We start from the raw sequence: 25,586 nt of genomic DNA on the forward strand, positions 1-25,586 counted from the left end.
GAACCAAATACAATGTAAAGTATAGGACAGTGATCTTCAACCTGCAGACCTTCAGATGTTGCAAAACTACAACTCCCAGCATGCCCGGACAGCCGTTGGCTGTCCGGGCATGCTGGGAGTTGTAGTTTTGCAACATCTGGAGGTCCGCAGGTTGAAGACCACTGGTATAGGAGGTAGTACTCACGTGTCCCCACCGCTCCGGACCCATCACCTCTGGGTCGCCGCGTCCTCGGGGTGTCCCCGTCGATCCGGAACTTCTCTGCTGCCCGGTATCCTCGCTCTCCGTCACCGCCATCACGTCACTACGCACGCCGCTCCTATTGGATGGCGGGGACGGCGTGCGCAACGACGTGATGATGACGGAGAGCGCTGGCCCTGCAGGGGATCCCGGCACGGAGCAGACACCGAGGAGGCAGGTAAGGTCTCTCCCAGTGTCCTGTAAGCTGTTCGGGACGCCGCGATTTCACCGGGGTGGTCCCGAACAGCCCGACTGAGCAGCAGGGTTAGTGTTATTTTCGCTTCAGACCCGGCAGTCAGCTTTGATCGCCGCGTCTGAAGGGTTAATACAGGGCATCACCGCGATCGGTGATGTCCTGTATTAGCCACGGGTCCCGGCCGTTGATGGCTGCAGGGACCGCCGCGATAGGACAGGTATTTGCCGTATAAGACGCACCAACTTCCCCCCCTCCCAGTTTTGGGGAAGAAAAAGAGCGTCTTATACGGCGAAAAATACGGTATATGTTTCTTTAGTCTTGATTCTGTCACATAATCTAGCTGTGCCCAATATCGTAGTAGATCCTTTTGAGAATTGCAAACTGCTTCACAGGTGCTTCCGGGAAATCCATATGTAACATTTGTTACTGTTAAGGTTTAGCAAGGGTAAAATTGGTTTGCACCTGCCTGTGTTCACGTACCATTGCAGATATAGTTTGCGGTGAGCGAGGCTTCCCAGTGTAATTCAGGAATGTGTCTGAATTCTCAATGCTTTGGTTTAATGCAGATGCTGTTTTGGATGCGAAGAGGTCCCTCGAGCTCCAGCCTAACAATGCAAACGCTTTCCTCAGGATGGGGTACGTGTCACTACTAGTTTCCAATTACATTTATTACCGGCTGCAAACCTCTGGCCATTCAGCGTTAAATTGGATATTCATCAGTGCTGTTCTGATATGGATGAAGTTGTCCTATGAAAGGACCAGGAATACCAATAAGCTAATGAGAAGTGGTGACCAGTGACTACACAAAACCCACAACTTCCAGTGTGCGCTAAACAGGTTTTCATCCGGTGTGTGAACAGGGGACTTGATTTACTGTAACCCTGGTGGCGGCAATGTAAAAGTAAATAAATGACTATTTCCTTTTATTCCATCAGTCCTGAGCTATATTATCGCCAGCAGTCACAGTCCCTTGGAAAATGGATGTCCTGATTATGTTCTATGCTCCAGGCGGCAGGCACAAGGACATGTGCGGCTCAGAACGGCGGTGATATATTTAATGAGTGAATTTGATGTCAAGCCCCCCCACTTTGCTTAAATCAGAGACATGGTTAAATTCTGCCTCACTCTTAGGCTGGATTACTTAGTTACCATGGCAACTGCAATTTGAAAGTTGTTTGCTCTCTTAGAGGTTTCCGATTTGCATGATGTCATTGTATTAGCGGAGCATGTAATCTTCTTCAAAGTGCCCTTTCTGTGCCCTGCGTGTTCTTGTAGCAATCTACACAAGGCTCGGATGCCGTGTTTTAAAATTATGTTTGATGGTAATCTTGTCAAACAACTGGGCATGTATTTTTGAAAATACAGAAAAACCAAATCTGTGAAGTGTATTTGTGCTAATATTTGCTGAAAGAGGAGAATAAAAAAAAACGAAATAAAAATATCCATATTGTAATATACTGAAATGGAACCTTTTAATTTTTTGGACCGCATGTTTTAGGCTATAAGATGCACCGAACTATAGGATGTCCAGACTGTTTTAGGCAACAGGAAATAGAAAGAAAAATGTACCTTTTATTTTAAACTATCCTGGTGGTCTAAAAAATAGTGGAAGGGTTAATGTCAGTAAGGGCCTGTGCACGTCTATGTGGTCTGTATACAGTATGGGGGAGATCTATCATTAGCTGTCTATTGTAGACACAGATCTACTCCTTTACATTGCTTGTCTAATTTATACTCTTGCTCAAGATTTACTAAAGTTGTACACTCCTTTGATATTAACTACATTTTGTGTGAATATAGAAATGCCCCCCCCCCCCTCGCTCTACCGCACACTTCAAAGAGCTCTGGCATTTTCCCCGGTACACTGCACACATAGCTAGAAGTGCCGGAGCAGCAGTGTGTGCCGAACAAAACTCTGCACAATAGTAAAATCATAAATCTTTATAAAGTACACAGGGGGGAGAATCTCAAAGAATTTTGTGCCAAAAACAAACAATTTGGCGTGAAAAGTATCAACCTCATTTTCAAAGAGCTTTGTGCTGCGGTTTACACTGTTCACGTCAGTTTTGGGCGTGGGCGTGTCCACGTATATTTTTGATTGCTTTGCGATATTTTCGAAGGGGTGAGAGTCCAGTTCACATCAAAAATTTCACACAGAAATGGTTGTAGTTTTATTGTTTTTGTTTTCTTCTCACTTTAGATACGTGAATGCGGAGGAATATGTCAGGTTCGGCAGATTGCGATGAACAGTGTTTTTTTTTAAATGTCAATAAAAAATTTTTTTTCAATGTGTTGTTTTTTTTATAATTGAATTTTCAGGCTTAGTTGTGGAAGCCGTCTTGTAGACAGAATCCATTACTAAGCCGGTGCTTAGCGTTAGCCCCTAAATCAGCTAGCGCTAACCCCCAATTATTTCCCCGGTATCCACCGCCACAGGGGTGCCAGGAAGAGCAGGTACCAACAGGCCCGGTGTGTCAAAAATGGTCAACAATGGTCCTCGCCCACCCTGGTAACGTCAGGCCGTTGCTGCTTGTTTGGTATCTGGCTGATAATTAAAAAAATGGGGGAAACACACAATTTTATTTATTTATTTATTTAAAAAAAAAGATACCAACCAAGCAGCAACCGCCTGACATTACCAGGGTGGACAAGGACTATTGTTACTGTCCCTCCCCAGCCTAAATAATGCCAGCCTGTTACCGCCTAGGCCCAGAAGCACCATTTTTGACGCTCTGGGCCTGTTGGTACCGGCTCTTCCCGACACCCCTGTGGCGGTGGGTACTGGGGTAATAATTAGAGGTTAATGTTAGCTAATTTTGGTGCTAACGCTAAGCCCCGGCTTAGTAATGGATTCCGTCTAGAAGACTGCTTCCACTAATAAGCCTGAAAATTCAATTATAAAAAAACACAACAAATTGGAAAAAATGTTTTATTTAAAAAAACACTCCCCCTCAGCCCTTAATCATTTTTTTTGTAATAAAAAAAACGCTGGTCATCGTCGCAGTCCACCGAATCTGACATAGTCCTACGCATTCAGATGTCTGAAATGAGAAGAAAATAAAAACAAGAAATATGGGTTAGTACACTTTTCACGCTCTCACCTGGGGAGAGCGCACATAATGCAGCGTGTTCATAAACAGGGAGCTAAACTACAACTCCCATCATGGGGGCTGTAGTTAAGCAACAGCTGGAGTCTCCATGTTTGGGAACACACTGCCAGAAAGGCTCTGTTCCCATTATGCAAAACGCATAATGAGAACCGTGTCAGGCCTGGACTGTGTAGCTCGAGCTGTTCTTCTGCCTTTGGACTACTACTCTCATCATGGGACAGAGTCTGTCCCATGATGGGAGTAGTTGTAGTACTGCGGCGCTGAGGGATGGCACTTGCATATCCCCTGTTACGGGACTTTTAGGACTACTACTCCCATCATGGACAGACTCGGTCCATGATGGGAGTTATAGTCCAGGGGCTGCGGTGCAGATCGCAGTAGGTCATTTTGCTGAGACCCGCTGTGATCCCCATTTATTAAGTTAACAAGCCGGCGGCACATACGGCTACACTGCACTCCCCGCCTGCTCCAGACTCCTGTATACATCTCTCACAATTCAAAATCGCTGCCGCTTGGAGACGGGAGCTCTGGTGAATAGCTATTGACCAATCGGAGCTCCCGGTGGCGATTATGAAATTATGACCGTGTATACAGTATTCCCCGCCTGGAGCTGGCGGGAGCGCAGTGTAGCCGCATATGCCGCCAGCTTGTTAACTTGAGGGGCAGATTGCACCGGGTCGTTCTTCAGAGACCCGCTGCGATCTGAATTTATTAACTGTAAAAGCCGGGAGACCGGAGCTCTGATTGGTGCTTAGCTGTTCACCAATCAGAGCTCCTGTCTCCTGGTGGCGGATTATGAATTATGAGAGCTGTATACAGTGTTCCCTGCCGGGAGTGCAGTGTAACCGCATGTACCGCCGGCTTTTACATTTTAATAAATGCGGATCACAGCGGGTCTCTGGAGAATGACCCGGTGCAATCGGCCTCTCAGCCCCTGGACTATAACTCCCATCATGGGCAGAGTCTGTCCATGATGGGAGTTAGTAGTCCAAAATAGTTAATATATTATGATTCCAAATTGCAAAGGGGTATACAAGTTTCACATTCTCAGATGCTTTCTGACACTTTCGTATGTGTCCTCCGAGGTGATGTATATGTGCGCAAGAAGAGTGCTTTTGCACATTTTTTTTTGCATTAAAAAAACAAAACACAGTTAATAAATTAGATTCTACAGTAGAAAGTGCTCTATGGTAAACTTAACCGTAGACATGGCTATGAAGAATTATATCAGATTTTTCGGAAAAAAACAAAACACAAATTTTTGTGTTTAAAAAAAAAAAAAAAATAATATGCAAAAAAGCCCTAAATTCAATGATAAATTCCCCTCGGTCTTCATCACCAGTCTGTTAAAAAAAAGATTTAAAAAAGTATGCCAAGGGACTCTCGGTGGGCCTAGGTTAATGGACTGAATTTAGTGTACTAGAGACTGAGTATTACACAGAAACAACATTGGGTCAATTAATCAGAAGTGCACTGCAGTACACCGCAGCGTACCTGTTTGACACGTTGGCGATGTTTTACCTGCAATGTATGGGCAAAAGCAAGAATGTGAATAGGCTCTAACTCTGCATAGGGTCTTCTCTGCATGCTGTATGTGGAGCACAACAACACACCTTGCCAATGTACTTTGTGTTTGTGTATATGTATGTGTGTATATATCAGAAGAAAATACTCTTCTCCACACAGCGCTGTTTCGGGGTTGTTGCTTTTTGTCAGTACAAAACAGGCTGTTCTGACTTACCTTAAGAAGAAACCATTACTGGTCTATGGAGCTACAAAGTCCATTAGCACTCCACTGGGCATTCTGGGAAGAGGGAATGTGCTAAGCTGCTCCATCACCCCGCCAGAAACGGCACTGTCTGCAGATAGGTCCTTTTTCCTTCTGGCTATATCTGGGGCATGGCATTAAATCCCATTCAGTTTCTAAGGCTAGGTTCAGACTACGGAATTTCCGACAGAAATTCAGTCGTAAAATTTCCGTCCGAAATTCCGCTTGCTAAAATGTCTAGTGTAGTGAATGGGTTTCCGTTAACAAATTAACACTTCGGAATTTGTGAAGCGGAAAATCCGCTTAGAAAATCCGCTTATAAATTTCCGCCTGAAGAAAGGCGGTGCTCTTTCTTCAGGCGGAAATCCGCGCAGATCACATTGCAGTCTATTGGAGACCGCAGTGTCCGCGCGGTCCTAGCGCGGACTGATTCAGCCGGCGCTGGCCACATTCGGAATGTCCGGGCGGAAATTTTCTGCCTGGAGATTCCGTAGTCTGAACCCAGCCTAACTGGAGTGAAAAAATGATATGTAGAGAAAGCTCCCTGAAAAGGTGGTGTGAGTGAGATGATTTACATATTCCTTTTCCCAGAATGCCTAGTGAAATGCTAAAGGCCTTTGAAAATCCACACATCAGTAATGGTGTATGGAAGTATTTTTTATTTTCAATTGAAATTAATATGATCCAGTTGTGAAGAAAGCGTCAGGTGATGTAAAAATGGCTGTTTGGCCTTATCTGTATGTGTTTAGAGCCCATCTGTTTGCCCAGGAAGCGCTGAAATAAAAAAAAAAAACTTTAAAGGGGTACTCCGCTGCTCAGCGTTAGGAACAAACTGTTCCAAACGCTAGAGCCGGCACCGGAAGCTCGTGACATCATTGCCCCCAGACCCTCATGACGTCATGCCCCACCCCCTCAATGCAAGTCTATGGGAGGGGGCATGACAGCTGTCACGCCCCCTCCCATATGCTTGCATTGAGGGGGCGGGCGAGATTTCATGAGGGGTGGGGCTCCGAGATCACGAGCTGCCGGCTCCAGCGTTTGTACCCCTTTAAGGGTAGGGTTATACGCTTCGTATTTCACACTGCACAAAATCTACTGCATAGCGGGAAATAAACTGCATATTCATATATATATATATATAGCGCACACACCTGTCGACATCCCTGTGCATGCAGTGAGGTTGTCTGGCGCATCACAGTTTCGTCGGCATGCACTGGCCCCGCCTCCATACCTCACTGCTCGCACAGGGCTGCCGCCCGGTAGCCCTGTGTGTGTTGATAGGAGGATATGCAGCATATTTCCTGATGCGCAGCATATTTCCTGATGCGCAGCATGAAATACATTGCGTATATGCTGTGTGTGACCTTACGTTATAGAGAATTTCGGTGAGTGCCCTGAAAACTTTTCACATTTGGATTATTTGCAGTCCCTTACTTATACACAGAGCACCTCTGTTACGTGGCTCTGCTGCTGAGAACATCTTTGTCATTGGTCATTCCATAATATTTTTTCCTCTACTTGATCTGTAAAAAAATGATATTAAATGAGATGAATGTATTTAATTTGGCTAAGGTATGTTTCATGAAGCAGGAATGAAATGTGTGTATTGACTATGAATGATAAGCAGGGTGACCATCTTCTGTGCGCTGGTTCTGTAATTTTTATCAGGAGTTGTACTTATAATTTAAAAATGTTAGGTCACCTTGGAGTACTGTGCTGTGTATAAAAGCGTGCAGCTTCTGCCGAATACTGTTATGTTTAATAAGAATGATCATACATAGTACATTTTAGGGTGCGTTCACACGGCCGTCTGTCTCCGCTTTCACCCCCCCGTTTAGGTTCCGTTGTTGCTGCTTGTAAACGTTACAAACGGTTGTAAAATAATCCTATTGATGTCACTGGGATTTTTTTACAGTCCTTTCACGTCCTTTTTCACCCGTCTGCAAAAAGACGGAAGAAAAAAACGGATACAGTAAATTTAACATTAAAGTCTATGGAAAACCGATGAGCCTTCAATTTCATCCGTTTGCATCCTTTTTTTTCAATCCGTTATTTCAATCCGTTTTTTGATCCATTTTCACTTCTGAGCGTGCTTTTTATTTTTTGTTTTTTTGTTTATTAACTGAACAATAACAGATCCAAATGGATAACATCAGTTTGCATCCGTAATTGTCCGTTTTTATTTTTGACGGGAGAAGAATGGGATGGGTCTAGACAGCCGTGTGAACGCAGCCTTACCATATTCTAGTCATGTTTGGAAATCTCTTGTCAATAAAAAAAACTTTTGACATATCCTGGGGACATGTGAAAAATTTTAAGCACCAAGCAATCGGATCCGGATCAGTCACAAGAGAGAGGTTACAACTGCTCACTTTTCTCCCATCCAAACCACTTGCTCAGCAAGCTGCATGAGGAGGAGGTTACATTGTCACCCCAGTAGTAAGGAGATTACATGAGGAGGAGGTTTGTTACAGTGTGTCACCCCAGTAGTAAGGTAATTACATGAGGAAGGGGGTTTGTTACAGTGTGTCACCCCAGTAGTAAGGAGATTACATGAGGAGGGGGATTGTTACAGTGTGCCACCCCAGTAGTAAGGTGATTACATGAGGAGGAGGTTTGTAACAGTGTGTCACCCCAGTAGTAAGATGATTACATGAGGAGGGGGATTGTTACAGTGTGCCACCCCAGTAGTAAGGTGATTACATGAGGAGAAGGTTACATTGTCACCCCAGTAGTAAGGAGATTACATGAGGAGGGGGATTGTTACAGTGTGCCACCCCAGTAGTAAGGTGGGGCATGTCAAAGGGCAAGCCAATGGGTGGAGTCAAGGGAGTGCCAATATTAGCTATTGCATAGGGCACTATTTCCTAACCAGGGTGCCTCCAGCTGTTGCAAAACTACAACTCCCAGCATGCCCGGACATCCATGGTTTAATGTTTGCTCCTAACTTTTTTAGATGCAGCTATTACCTTCTAACTGGTTAAATCTTAATTTTACAGGGAAGCCGAATTTTACTTAAAGAACTACTCTGCTGCACAAGACACATTTAAACAAGGCCAAAGATTAAATTGTAAGTATAGGTATACATGGGTACAAGTGGTGGGGAGCTGTGTTTTTTCCTGGCCATTACCATTGTTACTTCTAATCTTATTTCTATGTAGGTTATATGTTTACCTAGGATAAAGAAAAACTCCTTAGAATTTTCTTGCATACTTTATCATATCTTAAAGGGGTACTCTGCTGTAAATATCTTATCTCCTATTCAAAGGATAGGGGATAAGATGTTAGATCGCATGGGTCCCACCACTGGGGATCCCCGCTATCTCCAAGGTGGCACCCCAGTCATTCGGTGCACGGAGCGAACTCACGCTGTGCCCGATGACCGTGGCGATACCGGCTGCCATGCCCCCTCCATTCACGTCTTTGGGAATATTGTAATTTTCCTATAAAGTGTTTTTCCATGTGAGAGGACCCCTGTAACTGCAGCACACAATGTATAAAATCCTATAGCTGGCGCTCTCGTCCTGCCAGGATAAAGAGCAGGGAGAGAGTTTATCCATTTTGTAATCTCACTGGTTAGAGTAGGTTTGTGCAGTGTAACCCAATAAGAACCCCATAGAGGATTTACCTTTGTTTTCTGCCGGCTTGTTATTCATCAGGCCTGGCTTCGGTGAGAATGAGTTTTCCAGCAAGCTGTCATTTTGATTAGAGTAGTAAAGACACTTTGTTACAAGATGAGGTGAAGCAATATATTCAGTATAGAGGCTCCACAATAATGGAATCAGCCACTGATCCAGTCAGCAATAAGCCTGTCAGTATGTGAACTCCTCTAAGCCCTGATATTTCCATTGTTTAACCTGCATTCTACGTCTGGGGATGTGCTATATATTTGTATTCACCTAAAATCATCTCCATGAAGGTCATTACCCCAAAGCGGTGAAATTGTTTTTTTGTTTTTTCATTTAATGATGGCTGGACGGTGCCGTTTGTTTGTGTTTTTTGTTTAGTTTTTTACATGAAAAAATGTTTTTGTTTAAAAGAAATGGCACTTTATTTTAGTTATTCTTTTGGTTAGTACATTTACTGTATGTGCAAACAAACATTGGTGTTACTATTCCGTTCAGTAAAAACACACAAAAAATAAACAAACATGTGAACATAGCCTAAAACTCCAGAGTCTTGGCATTGGTGAAAACTGCTATTGCTTATGCTCAGCATTTTCTCTGAGAACCAAAGGAGAAACTGCCCCTTCACAAGAAAGTAAATGTTCCAAACGCTGTTTTCACACTGTGGGGGTTGGTTACGCCCCTTGTGACATCACGACCACAACCCCTAAATGCAAGTCTATGGGAGGGGGCGTGACAGCAAGTCCCATAGACTTGCATTTAGGGGGCGTTCCTACCATATTGGTATGCCTGCAGTCCTACCCATACACGTTAAGAAAATTACTTTTATAATTGGTGGGCACCGTATATTAATTGCTTGCAAGTAGTCATTTGGGTGGGCACTTCAGAGAAGTAATCATTGTGTCCTGGGCTGTAATCGCGCGTATTGTGTAACCACCAGAACCACAGCCAGCAAGACATGATAATTCGGGGGGGGGGGGGGTAGTTAGTGCAGCCTTAGCCAATCATAGCTCATCTCACACTGAACTGCTCGTAGCAGAGTGGGGGAGGAAGTTCTCCCCTGTATGGCTTCAGATGATGTCACACCTGCTGGGTAACACCCCTCCCCAGTCTATGAATGTGACTGAGCAGAAAATACAGAGCAATATCAAGGTAGAAAACTAAAAAATAATAAAAGTAAAGGCAGGGGCTGGTTTATCATGATGGGGGCAGAGAACTGGAAGGATTATAAAATTTTAACAAGATCATGAGAGGTACTCTTTAAATCTTAGTGACAGGTTTCCTTTAAATCCGTGTAATAGCCATGTATTTTACAGATGTGCTGGGTCCTCCAGATTGGAAGATACTCTTTATAAGCCCTCTGAATAAGTGACTGAACTGTATTAGGTACACTGATATAAAGAGATGTTTAAGGGGGGATATGATCAACGTATAAAAGTATACGGTAAATAAGTATATATATGGCCCATACAAAAAATTTGGAGAAAAACTGTTCCAGGTTTAACCCCCTCAAAGGACGAGGGGGCACTCCCTTCGTCTGGAGAAGAAAAGGTTTAGTCTAAAGGGGCGACACGCCTTCTTTACATAAGAACTGTGAATTTATGGAACAGTCTACCTCAGGAACTGGTCACAGCAGGAACAGTTGAAAGCTTCAAAACAGGGTTAGATACATTCCCAGAACCATATAACATTAATGCACATGCAGAAATATAATCGCACCCCTTCCCCTTCATCCAACCATACCCTCTTCCTTCAATACCTTGGCTGAACATGATGGACGTATGGAGTATTTTTAAACAATACTAACTTTGTAACTATATATTTTGCTAATCAACTTAATCATTTTTCCTTTAGCTTCTTCTTCGTTTTTATCATGGATCAAGCTATGTGAAGAAAAATTGAAGTGTAAGTAAATATTTTTGGCTGCTAAATCTCACATCCTTTATTTCCTTTGGGCCTGTTCTACACAGACATAATATGGCCGCAATTTTGTGTCTGTTTTATCGCTGCAAGTCCCCAGCCCAACCACGTTTCTGATGACCTGAACTGACAGCTGTCAGTTTGGGTAACCAGACCCACGGTTAGGCTGGAGCTTGCGGCTGTATTTCATCAGTGTGAAACAGGCCTTGGGGTAAAACGGCTGTCATATTTTGTTTTGCAAAATAAGACTCAGGAACTGGGGTGGCAAATATTCTGTTTTACACAGTTCTTACTACTAGTAATGTAAGTTCAAGCCATATGCCAGGGCTGGTGGCGGGATGAAACTTTCGCTGTATTTTAGCGACTCCTCTACATAGCTTGTTTTGACTAGGAGGGGCTCCATAGACCTGATTTGTGCATCACAGCCAGAAATCATCTGTGTGCCTTATCGACTGTAGCCCACCGTGCAAACTCTTTGTATTTCACCACCCACTATGTGCCCATTAACAGATGCTGTTAGTCTGCCTTGGTTGTGGCAGGGTATTAGTATAACGATAAATAACTAAAACTGAAAACGATTTAAACGTCTGAGGCGTTTACAGTAAATACAGGTTATTAGTAAGCATTCGAATCATAGAATGTGTTCCTTCAGCGTTCATAGAAAAGTCTACTAACAGCTAAGATTTATTTAAAACATGAAAAAATCTGAAAATATGCATCTCCAAAGTATACTATGCTTCAATTCAAGGCCATTGCTGCCTCTTACCCATGGCTATTGGGTATATTGCTTCACCTAAGCAGTTGTTTTGGTAGCTATACTGTATATATTATAAACATCCTTGTATACACTTCATAAAACTGCAGGTTAACCCCTTAAGGACGCAGGACGTAAATGTACGTCCTGGTGAGGTGGTACTTAACGCACCAGGACGTACATTTACGTCCTGTGCATAACCGCGGGCATCGGAGCGATCTCGCGGGCGTCCGCCATTAACCCCTCAGGTGCCGGGATCAATACAGATCCCGGCATCTGCGGCAGTGCGCGATTTGAATGAATGATCGGATCACCCGCAGCGCTGCTGCGGGGATCCGATCATTCATAACGCCGCACGGAGGTCCCCTCTCCTTCCTCCGTCCGGCTCCCGGCATCTCCTGCTCTGGTCTGTGATCGAGCAGACCAGAGCAGAAGATCACCGAAAACACTGATCTGTTCTATGTCCTATACATAGAACAGATCAGTATTAGCAATCAAGGTATTGCTATGAATAGTCCCCTATGGGACTATTCAAGTGTAAAAAAAAATGTAAAAAAAAAGTGAAAAATCCCCTCCCCCAATAAAAAAGTAAAACGTCCGTTTTTTCCTATTTTACCCCCAAAAAGCGTAAAAAAATATTTTTATAGACAAATTTGGTATCGCCGCGTGCGTAAATGTCCGAACTATTAAAATAAAATGTTAATGATCCCGTACGGTGAACGGCGTGAACGAAAAAAAAAAGTCCAAAATTCCAACTTTTTTAATACATTTTATAAAAAAAAAAAAAATTATAAAAAATGTATTAAAAGTTTTTTATATGCAAATGTGGTATAAAAAAAAGTACAGATCATGGCGCAAAAAATGAGCCCCCATACCGCCGCTTATACGGAAAAATAAAAAAGTTAGGTCATCAAAATAAAGGGATTATAAACGTACTAATTTGGTTAAAAAGTTTGTGATTTTTTTTTAAGCGCAACAATAATATAAAAGTATGTAATAATGGGTATCATTTTAATCGTATTGACCCTCAAAATAAAGAACACACGTCATTTTTACCATAAATTGTACGGCGTGAAAACGAAACCTTCCAAAATTAGCAAAATTGCGTTTTTCGTTTTAATTTCCCCACAAAAATAGTGTTTTTTGGTTGCGCCATACATTTTATGATATAATGAGTGATGTCATTACAAAGGACAACTGGTCGCGCAAAATACAAGCCCTCATACTAGTCTGTGGATGAAAATATAAAAGAGTTATGATTTTTAGAAGGCGAGGAGGAAAAAATGAAAACGTAAACTTTAATTGAGTCCTTAAGGCCAAAATGGGCTGAGTCCTTAAGGGGTTAAAGGGGTAGTCCAGTATATTACTTGTTATCCCTCATCTAAAGTATAGGGGATAATTGCCTGATCGCAGAGATAATCAGCTGTTTGGCCCCAGACCCTATTGACCTGAATGGGATTGTTTTCTAGACCTGCTCTGGGACCTGTGCATAGGTCATTCTCTGGAGAAGGGCAGGCTGATCAGCTGTTGTGAATGGTGTCTTATACATGCTGGTGTCACCTTTCACCGTAATCATGTCTGTGGTGATCCTGGGGATACTGCTGGAAAGTAATCTGTACAGAATTGGAAGTTACAGCTTATCATTTAACCCCTAAACGACGCAGGACGTAAATGTGCGTCCTGGTGAGGTGGTACTTAATGCACCAGAACGTACATTTACGTCCTATACATAACCGCGAGCATCGGAGCGATACTCGGGTCATACGCGGCAGGTTCCCGACTGCTGATAGCAGCCAGGGACCCACCGGTAATGGCCAACATCCGCGATCGCGGCATCTGCGGGAGTGCAATAACTAAAATGGATGATCAGATCGCCCGCGGCGATCCGTTCATCCAGAACGGCAGACGGAGGTCCCCTCAACTGCCTCCGCTGCCTTCCACGGGTCGAATCATTGCTATAAATAGTCCCCTATGGGGACTATTAAAGTGTAAAAAAAAATGTGAAAAAATGTAAAATAATTAAATTTAAAAAGTAAAAAAAAAATTGAGAAATCCCCTCCCCCCAATAAAAATGTTAATTGTCCCATTTTCCCCATTTCACCCCCCAAAAAGTGTTACAAAAAAATGTAATAAACATATTTAGTATTGCCACGTGCGTAAATATCCAGACTATTTAAATATGTTATTGATACCGTATGGTGGACGGCGTGAATGTAAAGAACTAAGTCCAAAATTGCTGCTTTTTTATAACCTTTTATTCTCCTGTCTGATAGGACTCCTCTGTGCTCTCTCCTGTCTGATAGTACTCCTCTGTGCTCTCTCTCCTGTCTGATAGCACTCCCCTGTGCTCTCTCCTGTCTGATAGTACTCCTCTGTATTCTCTCTCCTGTCTGATAGCACTCCTCTGTGCTCTCTCCTGTCTGATTGCACTCCTCTGTGTTCTCTCCTGTCTGATAGCACTCCTCTGTGTTCTCTCCTGTCTGATACCACTCATGTGTTCTCTCCTGTCTGATAGTACTCCTCTGGGCTCTCTCCTGTCTGATAGCACTCCTCTGGGCTCTCTCCTGTCTGATAGCACTCCTCTGTGTTCTCTCCTGTCTGATAGCACTCCTCTTGGCTCTCTCCTGTCTGATAGCACTCCTCTTGGCTCTCTCCTGTCTGATAGCACTCGCTCCTGTCTGATAGCACTCCTCTGGGCTCGCTCCTGTCTGATAGCACTCCTCTGGGCTCTCTCCTGTCTGATAGCACTCCTCTGGGCTCTCTCCTGTCTGATGGCACTCCTCTGGGCTCTCTCCTGTCTGATAGCACTCGCTCCTGTCTGATAGCACTCCTCTGGGCTCTCTCCTGTCTGATAGCACTCCTCTGGGCTCTCTCCTGTCTGATAGCACTCCTCTGGGCTCTCTCCTGTCTGATAGCACTCCTCTGGGCTCTCTCCTTTCTGATAGCACTCATCTGGGCTCTCTCCTGTCTGATAGCACTCATCTGGGCTCTCTCCTGTCTGATAGAACTCATCTGGGCTCTCTCCTGTCTGATAGCACTCGCTCCTGTCTGATAGCACTCCTCTGGGCTCTCTCCTGTCTGATAGCACTCCTCTGGGCTCTCTCCTGTCTGATAGCACTCCTCTGGGCTCTCTCCTGTCTGATAGCACTCCTCTGGGCTCTCTCCTGTCTGATAGCACTCCTCTGGGCTCTCTCCTGTCTGATAGCACTCCTCTGGGCTCTCTCCTGTCTGATAGCACTCCTCTGGGCTCTCTCCTGTCTGATAGCACTCCTCTGGGCTCTCTCCTGTCTGATAGCACTCCTCTGGGCTCTCTCCTGTCTGATAGCACTCCTCTGGGCTCTCTCCTGTCTGATAGCACTCCTCTGGGCTCTCTCCTGTCTGATAGCACTCCTCTGGGCTCTCTCCTGTCTGATAGCACTCCTCTGGGCTCTCTCCTGTCTGATAGCACTCCTCTGGGCTCTCTCCTGTCTGATACGGCTCGTCACGGCTCTCTCCTGTCTGATAGGGCTCGTCAGGGCTCTCTCCTGTCTGAGAGCGCTCCTCTGGGCTCTCTCCTGTCTGAGAGCGCTCCTCTGGGCTCTCTCCTGTCTGAGAGCGCTCCTCTGGGCTCTCTCCTGTCTGAGAGCGCTCCTCTGGGCTCTCTCCTGTCTGATAGCACTCCTCTGGGCTCTCTCCTGTCTGATAGCACTCCTCTGGGCTCTCTCCTGTCTGATAGCACTCCTCTGGGCTTTCTCCTGTCTGATAGCACTCCTCTGGGCTCTCTCCTGTCTGATAGCACTCCTCTGGGCTCTCTCCTGTCTGATAGCACTCCTCTGGGCTTTCTCCTGTCTGATAGCACTCCTCTGGGCTCTCTCCTGTCTGATAGCACTCCTCTGGGCTCTCTCCTGTCTGATAGGACTCGTCAGGGCTCTCTCCAGACAGGAGAGCGCACAGAGGAGTACTAGCCCACCCTCACTTACTGGACTTTGTCTATGACTGTGCTTCAGCTTGGACAAAGGCATGATTTTATAAGCCTTGATTTCTATAAAATGTAAATAACATTTTCTTATGAAGTTTATTTGAAAGGTTAATGTATTGCCAAGATGTACAACGTATAAAAAGTTTTTGTATCTGACAGTGCCTATTTAAGCTGAGTGGTCAGACTGAAAAGTGCAAGATCTTAGAATTATATTCTAATATAAATAGTAGAATGGAAAATTAGATAAACAATCACCAATTAGATAAACAATCACCAATTAGATTAACAATAAATTCCTTATTTAGTTATGTAAATATAAAAAGAAGCGTATTTCTACAACACCACAGCAAAGTAGCAGAAGTTGTTTATGTTCACCACTAAACCGAATATCAACCCAGTGATTATGTGTGCCTAGTTATCTTTATGCAAAACAACAAAACATGAATACATTTTACCAATGTTTACCAACCTCCCATCAACCTGAATAGAAGAAAAGCTAGTGAATAAGGGATAAACAATAAATTAACCAAACCAACCAAAATCCAGCATTCCTTAATGGGGTACTCCGGCCCTAAGACATCTTATCCCCTATCCAAAGGATAGGGGATAAGATGTCTGATTGCGGGGGTCCCGCTACTGGGGACCCCTGCAATCTCTCATGCAGCACCCATCTGTCTCAGCTGCACGAAGCGATGATCGCTCCGTCTCTGAAGACTCATGACCCCGGGGCCGGAGTATCGTGACGTCACAAATTCTCCCATTGACTTACATTGAGGGGGCGAGCCATGATTTCACAAGGGGACGGAGTTGTGACATCACGATACTTCGGCCTCGGAGTCGTGAGTCTTCAGACACGGAACGACCATTGCTTCTTGCAGCTGAGACAGGTGAGAGATTGCCGGGGTCCCCAGTGGCGGTAACCCCGCAATCAGATAGGGGATAGGGGATAAAACGTCTTAGGGCCAGAGTACCCCTTTAAGAGAAGCAAGACGCCCAAAGCAAAATGTCCATAATGAACGTGGAGAGCTGGCCAAAGGCACTCAAGCACAAAACTCCAGTAAGACAAGATTATATAAGAGTAAGCAGCAACACAATAAGAGAAACAAAAAAGTACAGAGAAAAGGAAACGGGGATGTAACTCTGCTCCAGGAGGACTTATTCCCTCTAACCCCTTAAGGGCGCAGGACGAATTTCGGTTTTGGCCAGGTGGGGACCGGACTGGGATGACTGCTGATATCTATCAACAGGCACCCCGTGCAAACCCCCTGGGGGGGGCCTGCCCCCCCCCCATGTCTGTGATCGCCGGTGATTTGCGGCAATTCCATGCCATCAGGTCCCTGGTGACCTGGAAAAAAAGGGTGAATTGGGGCTGTGTTAGACAGCCCCATTCACCCTTACCCAGCAGGAGTGAGGTGGCACGGGTGTGGTAGGGGTCCTCTCAGGAGCGGCGGTCCCGGCAGCATGAGCCGTGGAAGCAGCGGCAGCGGTCCTGGTGGCAGGTTACAGCAGGAGGTGAGGCCTGTCCACCACTTAGCAACAACTCTCAGCATGCACAGCCAAAGGGCATGCTGGGAGTTGTAGTTTTGCAACAGCTGGAGTTCCAACTACAACTCCCAGCATGCCCTTTGGTAGTCTATGCATGCTGACTGTTGCAGTTTTGCAACAGCTGGAGACACATTGGTTGTGAAACAGAGTTTGTGTCCTAACTCAGTGTTTCGCAACCAGTGTGCCTCCAGCTGTTGCAAAACTACAACTCCCAGCATGCACTGAGAGACTGTACATGCTGGGAGTTCTAGTTTTGCAACAGCTGGGAGCACACTGGTTGCGAAACACTGAGTCAAGTAACAAATTCTGTGTTGCGCAACCGGTGTGCATCCAGCTGTTGCGTAACTACAACTCCCAGCATGTATGGTCTGTCAGTGCATGCTGGGAATTGTAGTTTTGCAACAGCTGGCAGTTTGCCCCTCCCCCAAAATGTGAATGTACAGTGTACATTCACACGGGCAGGGGTTTACAGCGAGTTTTCTGGGGTAAGTTTGAGGTGTGGCAAATCTTCCGCCGCAGCTCAAACTCCCAGTGAGAAACCCACTGTAAACCCCCACCTGTGTGAATGTACCCTAAAAACTCTACACTACACTAAATAAAAATTTACACTTAATATACACATACCCCTACACAGTCCCCCCCCCCCAAGTCTCGTATGGCACTGTTTCCAAAACAGAGCCTCCAGCTGTTGAAAAATAACAACTCCCAGTATTGCCAGATAGCCACTGACTGTCAAGGCATGCTTGGAGTTTTGCAACAGCTGGAGGCACCCTGTTTGGGAAACACTGCTGTAGGGTATTTTGGTGGTGGATGCAAATCCCCAAAACAGGCGTCAAATACACATGGCGCTCTCTCGCTTTGGAGCCCTGTCGTATTTCAAGGCAACAGTTTAGTGGTACATATGGGGTATTTCCGTACTCGGGAGAAATTGCACTACAAATTTTGGGGGGCTTTTTCTCCTTTTACCCCTTATGAAAAGGTAATGTTGGGATCTACACCAGCATGTTAGTGCAATAAAAATTTAAATTTTTACACTAACATGCTGGTGTTGTCAATGAAAAATTTAAATTTTTCACAAGCGGTAAAAGGAGAAAAAGACCCCCAAAATTTGTAACGCAATTTCTCCTGAGTACTGAACTACCCCATATGTGGATGTAAAGGGATCTGCGGGCGCACAACAAGGCTCAGGAGTGAGAGCGCACTATGTACATTTGAGGTCTAAATCGGTGATTTGCACAGGGATGGCTGATTTTACAGCGGTTCTGACATAAACGCAAAAAAAAAAATACACACAAGTGACCCCATTTTTTAAACTACACCCCTCACAGAATGTAACAAGGGGTATTGTGAGCCTGAACACCCCACAGGTGTTTGACAAATTTTCGAGCCACAAAGAGCTTGTAGTGGTACAAATTATCTGTACCTACAGCGTTATCCATAAATGGATATATAAATTTTGCTCGTGTGTGATCATCTCATATGTTTTATATATTTATAGTATAAACTTTATAACTTTGGATTCAACCATCCATTCTCTATTTTATTTTCACTGTATTTTGTGTCGCATCAGATGCAGGGGCCCTGCAGAGGATGTTATTTATAATTAAAGGGTACTTTGCCCCTAGACATCTTATCCCCTATGAGATGTCTGATCACGGGGGCCTCGCCGTTGGGAACACCCGCGATCTCTCCTGCAGTACCCCCTGTCATCTGATGCACAGAGCAAACTTCGCTCCGTGCCTGATGATGGGCAATACAGGGGCCAGAGGGGGGGGGGGGGGGGGCTGCCGTCGTGACGAACATCTGGACCCTGTATCGCCCATCATCAGGCACAGAGCGAAGTTCGCTCTGTGCTCCAGATGACGGGGGGCTGCAGGAGAGATTTTGGGGGTTCCCAGCGGCGGGACTCCCGCGATCAGACATCTGATCCCCTATCCTTTGAATACGGAGTACCCCTTTTAAGCAATAAATTGCCATGTAATATATCTGATTCCAGGGGTGTGGAAATGTAATAAAAAACTACTTGTGTACGGGACTAAAACTGAGCAAAATCTACTTGTCCCTCATGACGATCCACTTGTCCGGCCAATTTTCGCTTTTACACTCTCGTTTTTTTTCCTCCTCACCTTATAATAGCCATAACTACCAACTTTATTGATACCTTTACATTTTTCAATAACATATTCTCTGAACCAAATATATATATATTTATTCGGGAAGTGAAATTAACCCCTTAAGGACACATGACGTACTGGAACGTCATGTGTCCACTCCCGATCTATAACGCAGAGCCCCGCGTCATAGAGGGTCGGGCCCGGCCTCTAACAACGGCCGTGACCCGTGGCTAATAGCGCGCGGCATTGATCGCTGTGCCGCGCGCTTTTAACCCTTTAGACGCGGCGTTCAAGTGAAACCGAAAGCATGCCGGCTAGCTCAGTGGGCTGTTCGGGATAGCCACGGTGAAATCGCGGCATCCCCAACAGCTTACAAGACAGCGGGAGGGCCCCTACCTGCCTCCTCGCTGTCCGATCGCCGAATGACTGCTCAGTGCCTGAGATCCAGGCATGAGCAGTCAAGCGTCAGAATCATCGATTACTGGTTTCTTATGAGAAACCAGTGATCAATGATAAAGATCAGTGTGTGCAGTGTTATAGGTCCCTATTAAAAGTTTTAATCACCCCCCTTTTCCCATAAAAAAAAACAGTGTAAATAAAAATAAACATATATGGTATCGCCACGTGCGGAAATGTCCGAATTATAAAAATATATTGTTAATTAAACTGCACGGTCAATGGCGTACGTGCAAAAAAATTCCAAAGTCCAAAATAGTGCATTTTTGGTCACTTTTTATATCATGAAAAAATGAATAAAATAAGTCCTATCAATGCAAATTGTACAGTTAAAAACTTCAGATCACGGCGCAAAAAATGAGCCCTCATACCGCCCCATACACGGAAAAATAAAAAAGTTATAGGGGTCAGAAGATGACCATTTTAAACGTATAAATTTTCCTGCATGAAGTTATAATTTTCTCCAGAAGTACGACAAAATCAAACCTATACAAGTAGGGTATCATTTTAACCGTACGGACCTACAGAATAAATATCAGGTGTCATTTTTACCGAAAAATTTACTACGTAGAAACGGAAGCCCCCAAAAGTTACAAAATGGCGTTTTTTTTTTTTCTATTTTGTCTCACAATGATTTTTTTTTCCCGTTTCACCGTAGATTTTTGGGCACAATGACTGACGTCATTACAAAGTAGAATTGGTGGCGCAAAAAATAAACCATAATATGGATTTTTAGGTGCAAAATTGAAAGAGTTATGATTTTTTAAAGGCAAGGAGCAAAAAACGAAAATGCAAAAACGGAAAAAACCCCGGTCCTTAAGGGGTTAAAATAGTAAAAGATAATTTTTCACATTTGGTGGTTTTCTTTTCTACGCCTTTTACCTTGTGGTGGAGCTAACATGTTTTTATTCTTTAGGCCGGCCTGAATTTTATTAAAAGTAGTAAAACATGATGGAAACTATACAAAAATCTGGTATTGCTGTAATCAGAACCTTTTTCAAATTTATTTAATTGCCATTTTTTGACCCCTGTAGCTTTTATTTTTTATATTTTTGAATTTTTTTTCCGCATACTGTATGAGTGCCAATTTTTTGCACCATAATGAGTTTTTTGTATTGGTACCATTTTGGTATTGATCTGACTTTTTAGTTTTTTTCTGGGATATTATAAAAATTGCAATTCTGTGGTTTGGTATTCTTTTTTTTACATTTACGTCATTTACCATATGGGATACATAATGTTATATTTTAATAGTTATTACAATTACGCACAAAGCGATACTAAATATGTTTATTATTATGTTTACATGTTTTTATATAGGAAAAGGGGGTGATTTGATCTTTTAACATGGAAGGGGTTTATATGTGTCTTTTAAACTTTTATTAAAACTTTTTTTGTTGTTTTTTTATACTTTATTAGGCTTTTAGGAGGAATCATTAGATTCCTCATACAGATCAATAGCCTTCTATTGAACTCCATTGATCTGTGTGCTCTGTGATCCACTGATAGAGCCTAGTCCAGCCAGGATCTATCAATGACAGAGCCACGGACAGCAGAGAACGGAGGTAAGTCTGATCCACTCCACTAGCCCACCAGGGAGCATTCACATGTCCCTTTAGACGCCGCTGTCAGCTTTGACAGCGACGATGTAAAGGGTTAATAGCCAGCCGCGGTGATTGCAGCATGCTGGCTATTAGCGGCGATGTGAGGTGGAAATTTGGGGAGGAGCGGTCGCAAGTCTGCACGGGTCACAAATTTCCACCTCACAGCGGCCCCCTTTGACTGAGAATTGCTGAGGGCTGCATAGTATGGACCGGGCAGGAGTAGGGAGCTTGCTCCATACAGACTGCTGAGCACCGCCACGCTTGGCAGGTCCGGCCCTGCTTGCCCAAAGCCGGGCTAAGGGCCGGAAAAAGTCACCTGCCTGGTTCCCGGAACTGCATGTCCCAGGCGTCACGCGATAGGAATTCCACATCCCTGCTGATTCTCACTCTCAATTTTCTACTTTTACTTCTTTCTCTATTGCCCCCATTACCTAGTAGGACTGTTTTCATATATTTTTTCTTCTTAGATTTTTGGTTTTGTATCTATTTTTGTGAATAACCCAAATGTATTTTTCTCACCGAATGTTATTTTCCTTATTCTTAGGTTCATCATGTCCTGTACCGGTAAGAACTGTTTACATTACTTTGTCACTTTCTAAAAAAAAAATGACGTGCAGAACAAAATGTTTTTGCATAATTAGGCTTTGACAATAGAGCATCTTTTTATACATTTTGATTTCTAGTCAATGTCCTATACTGTTGTATCATCAGTGACACAAGCCTTGCCTCTCTTATGTCTGATTTAATAGAGCAATGTGTTGTTCTATCATCCTGAAACCACTGTTCACATATGCATGGTTGTTTCCGTTACAAAGGGAAACCACAAAGCAGTGCTGAATGTTGTGAACACAGTGCCTCACAGACCACATTGACTTTTATTACTTTGTCAGGTTCCACTGAGGTGCCCAGAAAAATAGTAATGTTGATAACTATCTTCTGAAGATGAGGGCACCGAACTATCTCTGACGCAGATATGAATGTTGACCTACCTCTCATTAAATCATGGGGGGGAATGTTACTATGCTGATAAGAAGACATCATACAGCAATACGAATATTTGCCTACGGAAGTTGATCAGATGAGATTTTTAGTAGGGTGTGTACATGTGCAGTTTGCAGGGGACAGAAAGTTCTACAGATTTGCAAATTTATATTATATCCAAAAATCTTAAACCTTTCATTACTGATCAGCTGCTGTATGTCCTGGAGAAAGTCCTGTTGTTGTTTTTGGTCTGACCACAGTGTTCTCTGTTGCCATCTCTGTCCATGTCAGGAAATGTCCGTAGTAGGATTGATTTGATATGGGGATTAGCTCCTGCTCTGGACAGTTACTGAAACAGACAGAGGTGGCAGCAGAGCGCACTGTGGTCAGACTGGAAAGAACAAGTATACACAGTGGTCCCTCAACATACGATGGTAATCCGTTCCAAACGGACCATCGTTTGTTGAAACCATCGCATGTTGAAGGATCCTTGCAATGTAAACTATAGGACAGTGGTCTACAACCTTCGGACCTCCAGATGTTGCAAAACTACAACACCCAGCATGCCTGGACAGCCGTTGGCTGTCCAGGCATGCTTGGTGTTGTAGTTTTGCAACATCTGGAGGTCCGCAGGTTGTAGACCACTGTTAGAGGAAATTGTACTCACCTGTCCCCGCCGCTCCGGACCATCAACGCTGCCCGGGATGTCGCCGTCCATCGCTGTCGCCGCGTCCCCGAGGTGTCCCCGACGCTCCGGCAAGGCCTCTTTTTCCCCGGCATCCGCGCTCTCCGTCGCCGCCATCACGTCGCTACGCACGCCGCTCCTATTGGATGACTGGATCCCCTGCATCGTCGGGATGGAGAGCGCCGACGATGCAGGGGATCCCGAAGAGGACGTGCTGGAGCCCTGTGGACAGGTAAGAGACATCACTGGAGCTCACGGGGCACCGTAAACGGCTATCCTGTGGCAGCTGAAGCAGTCAGCGCTGCCGGATAGCCGTTTATGCGATGGCCCCGACATACATAAGCATCATATGTTGATGCTGCCTTCAACATGCAAAGGCCTCTGAGAGGCCATCGCATGTTGAAATTATCGAATGTCGGGGCCATCGTAGGTCGAGGGGTCACTGTACGTATATGTCACCTGTTCACATTTGGGCGGGTGTCTTGCGTTTGATAAGTGAGGGCTCCCAACTCACTGGAAATCCAAATAGCAAAACTTAAAAAACGCCACCTACAACTTTGTTTTATAAATTGCTTTTAGTGAAAAAAAAATTCACAATATGTCAATCAAAGTCTTTGCAAAAAGTAAATGTTACAAAATTTCAATTCACCCAAAGTGCACCTTCTTCGGACGCGCTCGACACTCCTTTCGGAGGCGTGGTCTCCGAAACGTCGTAAGGTGTCGACCTAAGCTCTAGTCTGTTCCCCTTCGTGAGAGGAAGGTCCATGTACTGAAGGAAGCCCGGCCATGGGTTGAAGATTTCCTACAGCTTGGAGAGTGTCGCGCGCGTCCAAAGAAGGTGCACTTTGGGTGAATTGAAATTTTGTAATATCTACTTTTTGCAAAGACTTTGCCTGACATATTGTGAATCTTTAACATTTTTTCTCTAAAAGCAATTTATAAAACAAAGTTGTTGGTGGTGTTTTTTCAGTTTTGCGATTCAGACTGGAAAGAACTACACAACTTGCTCTGGAGCATACAGCAGCTGATAAGTACTAATAGGATTAAGATTTTTAAATAGACGTCATTTACAAATATGTACAACTTTCCATTATCTATTTTGAAAACCGTTTTTCCCCTCCGGAATACCCCTTTAATGATAAACTGTTTGCTGTTTTGCAGTTAATGTAACTACCACCATGTAGATGGCTAACACTGCTTCTCTTTTCCCCTAACAGCAGTCCACTAATACAGGTCAGAAATTCAGGTAATTTGTTTTCTTTTATATGGTTTGTTAGGAAAATGGTGTAGACATTGCAAAGAAGCTGTAATGGATGGATATATCATCCTTAGACTTGTCATGGTCTTTCGCAAAGAGCAAACAAGGCTGATAAAAGCAGACACAAAAGAGGACCTTAGCTCTTCAATGTCAAGAACATACAAGGCTTTCGATTTGCTGTAAAGAACAAGGAATCTAGCCTTGGCTGATATATATTACATAGTGGCAGGCCTTCGGTATGACCTTTCTTCTAGAACTATCCAATATTGGCTTTGATATTAGAATTTATAGAGAACATGCAGCAAGACTAAAGATGTATTAGTCCCATTTTAGGGTCTGGCAGTTCAGACCATCTCTAATTTTCAGGCGGGATAGAGCTCTCTGCAGTGTGTTTAGACACCTGTCAGATTTCGGGCACTAAAAATCTTACAAACAATGGACCAATATAGAAATCTGAGCTGCACTAACAGGGTTTGGTCTATAGTTTCTAAAGTAATCAGGTTCCACATGTCAGAGAATCTGTTTGGGGGAGTGTTAAATCGCCTAAAGACCTATGGTAAAAACAATGGTGAGCAGTATAAAAACTGAAAACATTAACAAACATTGTCAGAAAGGTCATAGAAGAGGATAGTCATCGGAGCACTCACCTCGGACACCAGGTTCGTCGTGCAGGAAAAACCTTTTATTGTATATTTCCAAGTTGGATACAATAGCAGGGAGGAGGAGATGTAAACATGCGGGTGGACTGCAACCGGTGGGCGACGGTCCGTTATCGCGCCTTAGCGCTTCGTCAGGCCCCCAAGGGTGGAATCACCTGGATTAAGCAGTTTTGTGATGGCTCCAGTATTTGTGTTCAAAGATACATGTATTTACAGCCATTGTGAAGAGCCCCCACATTACCGTAATACTTGCCCTTGCTGTCCCACTGTATTCCTGGTGGCAGGCTTCTTGTTGCAGCCCAGATGACAAATGCCACTGATTCTTCTAGCTTTCCCGATTCCTGTGTATCCCGTATGTGTGTTGTATGATTTGCTTACATTGCACATGTACAAGGTGGCTCTCGGCTGAAAGTTTGTGTGTGCACGACCGTCTTTTTCACCTACACCTACACAGATGTCTCATGGAGTGATACGTACTCAGTACATAGTCCAGGGTATGCAGGTATTTTTTTAACCTCTAATTTGGACACCTTTGTTCCCTTTGGTTATATACTCTGGCAGTATTTTTTTTTTTTTTTAAAGAGATGCACAGCCTATCCCTTTATTAAAATAAAAAAACACAAACCTTTATTTATCTCCTGTGCACTCCCGGTGCCTCTGGTATGGCTGCTACAGTCCTTGGTGCGATCCTCTTCCTGGTGCCGTTGGTCAGTG

The 25,586-nt window shown here is 44.2% G+C and overlaps 1 protein-coding gene across 2 annotated transcripts in view; it reads left to right on the forward strand.

Annotated features, from left to right (window-relative positions):
- Positions 1–25,586, forward strand: part of SUGT1 (SGT1 homolog, MIS12 kinetochore complex assembly cochaperone) — a 109,779-nt gene that overhangs the window by 35,179 nt on the left and 49,014 nt on the right. For both annotated transcript variants that reach the window (XM_056555476.1, XM_056555475.1), the window contains exons 5-9: positions 1,001–1,070; positions 8,312–8,382; positions 10,793–10,843; positions 21,834–21,853; positions 24,173–24,201. In XM_056555476.1, coding sequence (XP_056411451.1) covers positions 1,001–1,070; positions 8,312–8,382; positions 10,793–10,843; positions 21,834–21,853; positions 24,173–24,201 — 241 coding nt within the window. The remainder of the gene's footprint in view (positions 1–1,000; positions 1,071–8,311; positions 8,383–10,792; positions 10,844–21,833; positions 21,854–24,172; positions 24,202–25,586) is intronic.

This window comes from Hyla sarda, chromosome 2 (assembly GCF_029499605.1).
Source record: "Hyla sarda isolate aHylSar1 chromosome 2, aHylSar1.hap1, whole genome shotgun sequence".
NCBI classification, from domain to species: domain Eukaryota; kingdom Metazoa; phylum Chordata; class Amphibia; order Anura; family Hylidae; genus Hyla; species Hyla sarda.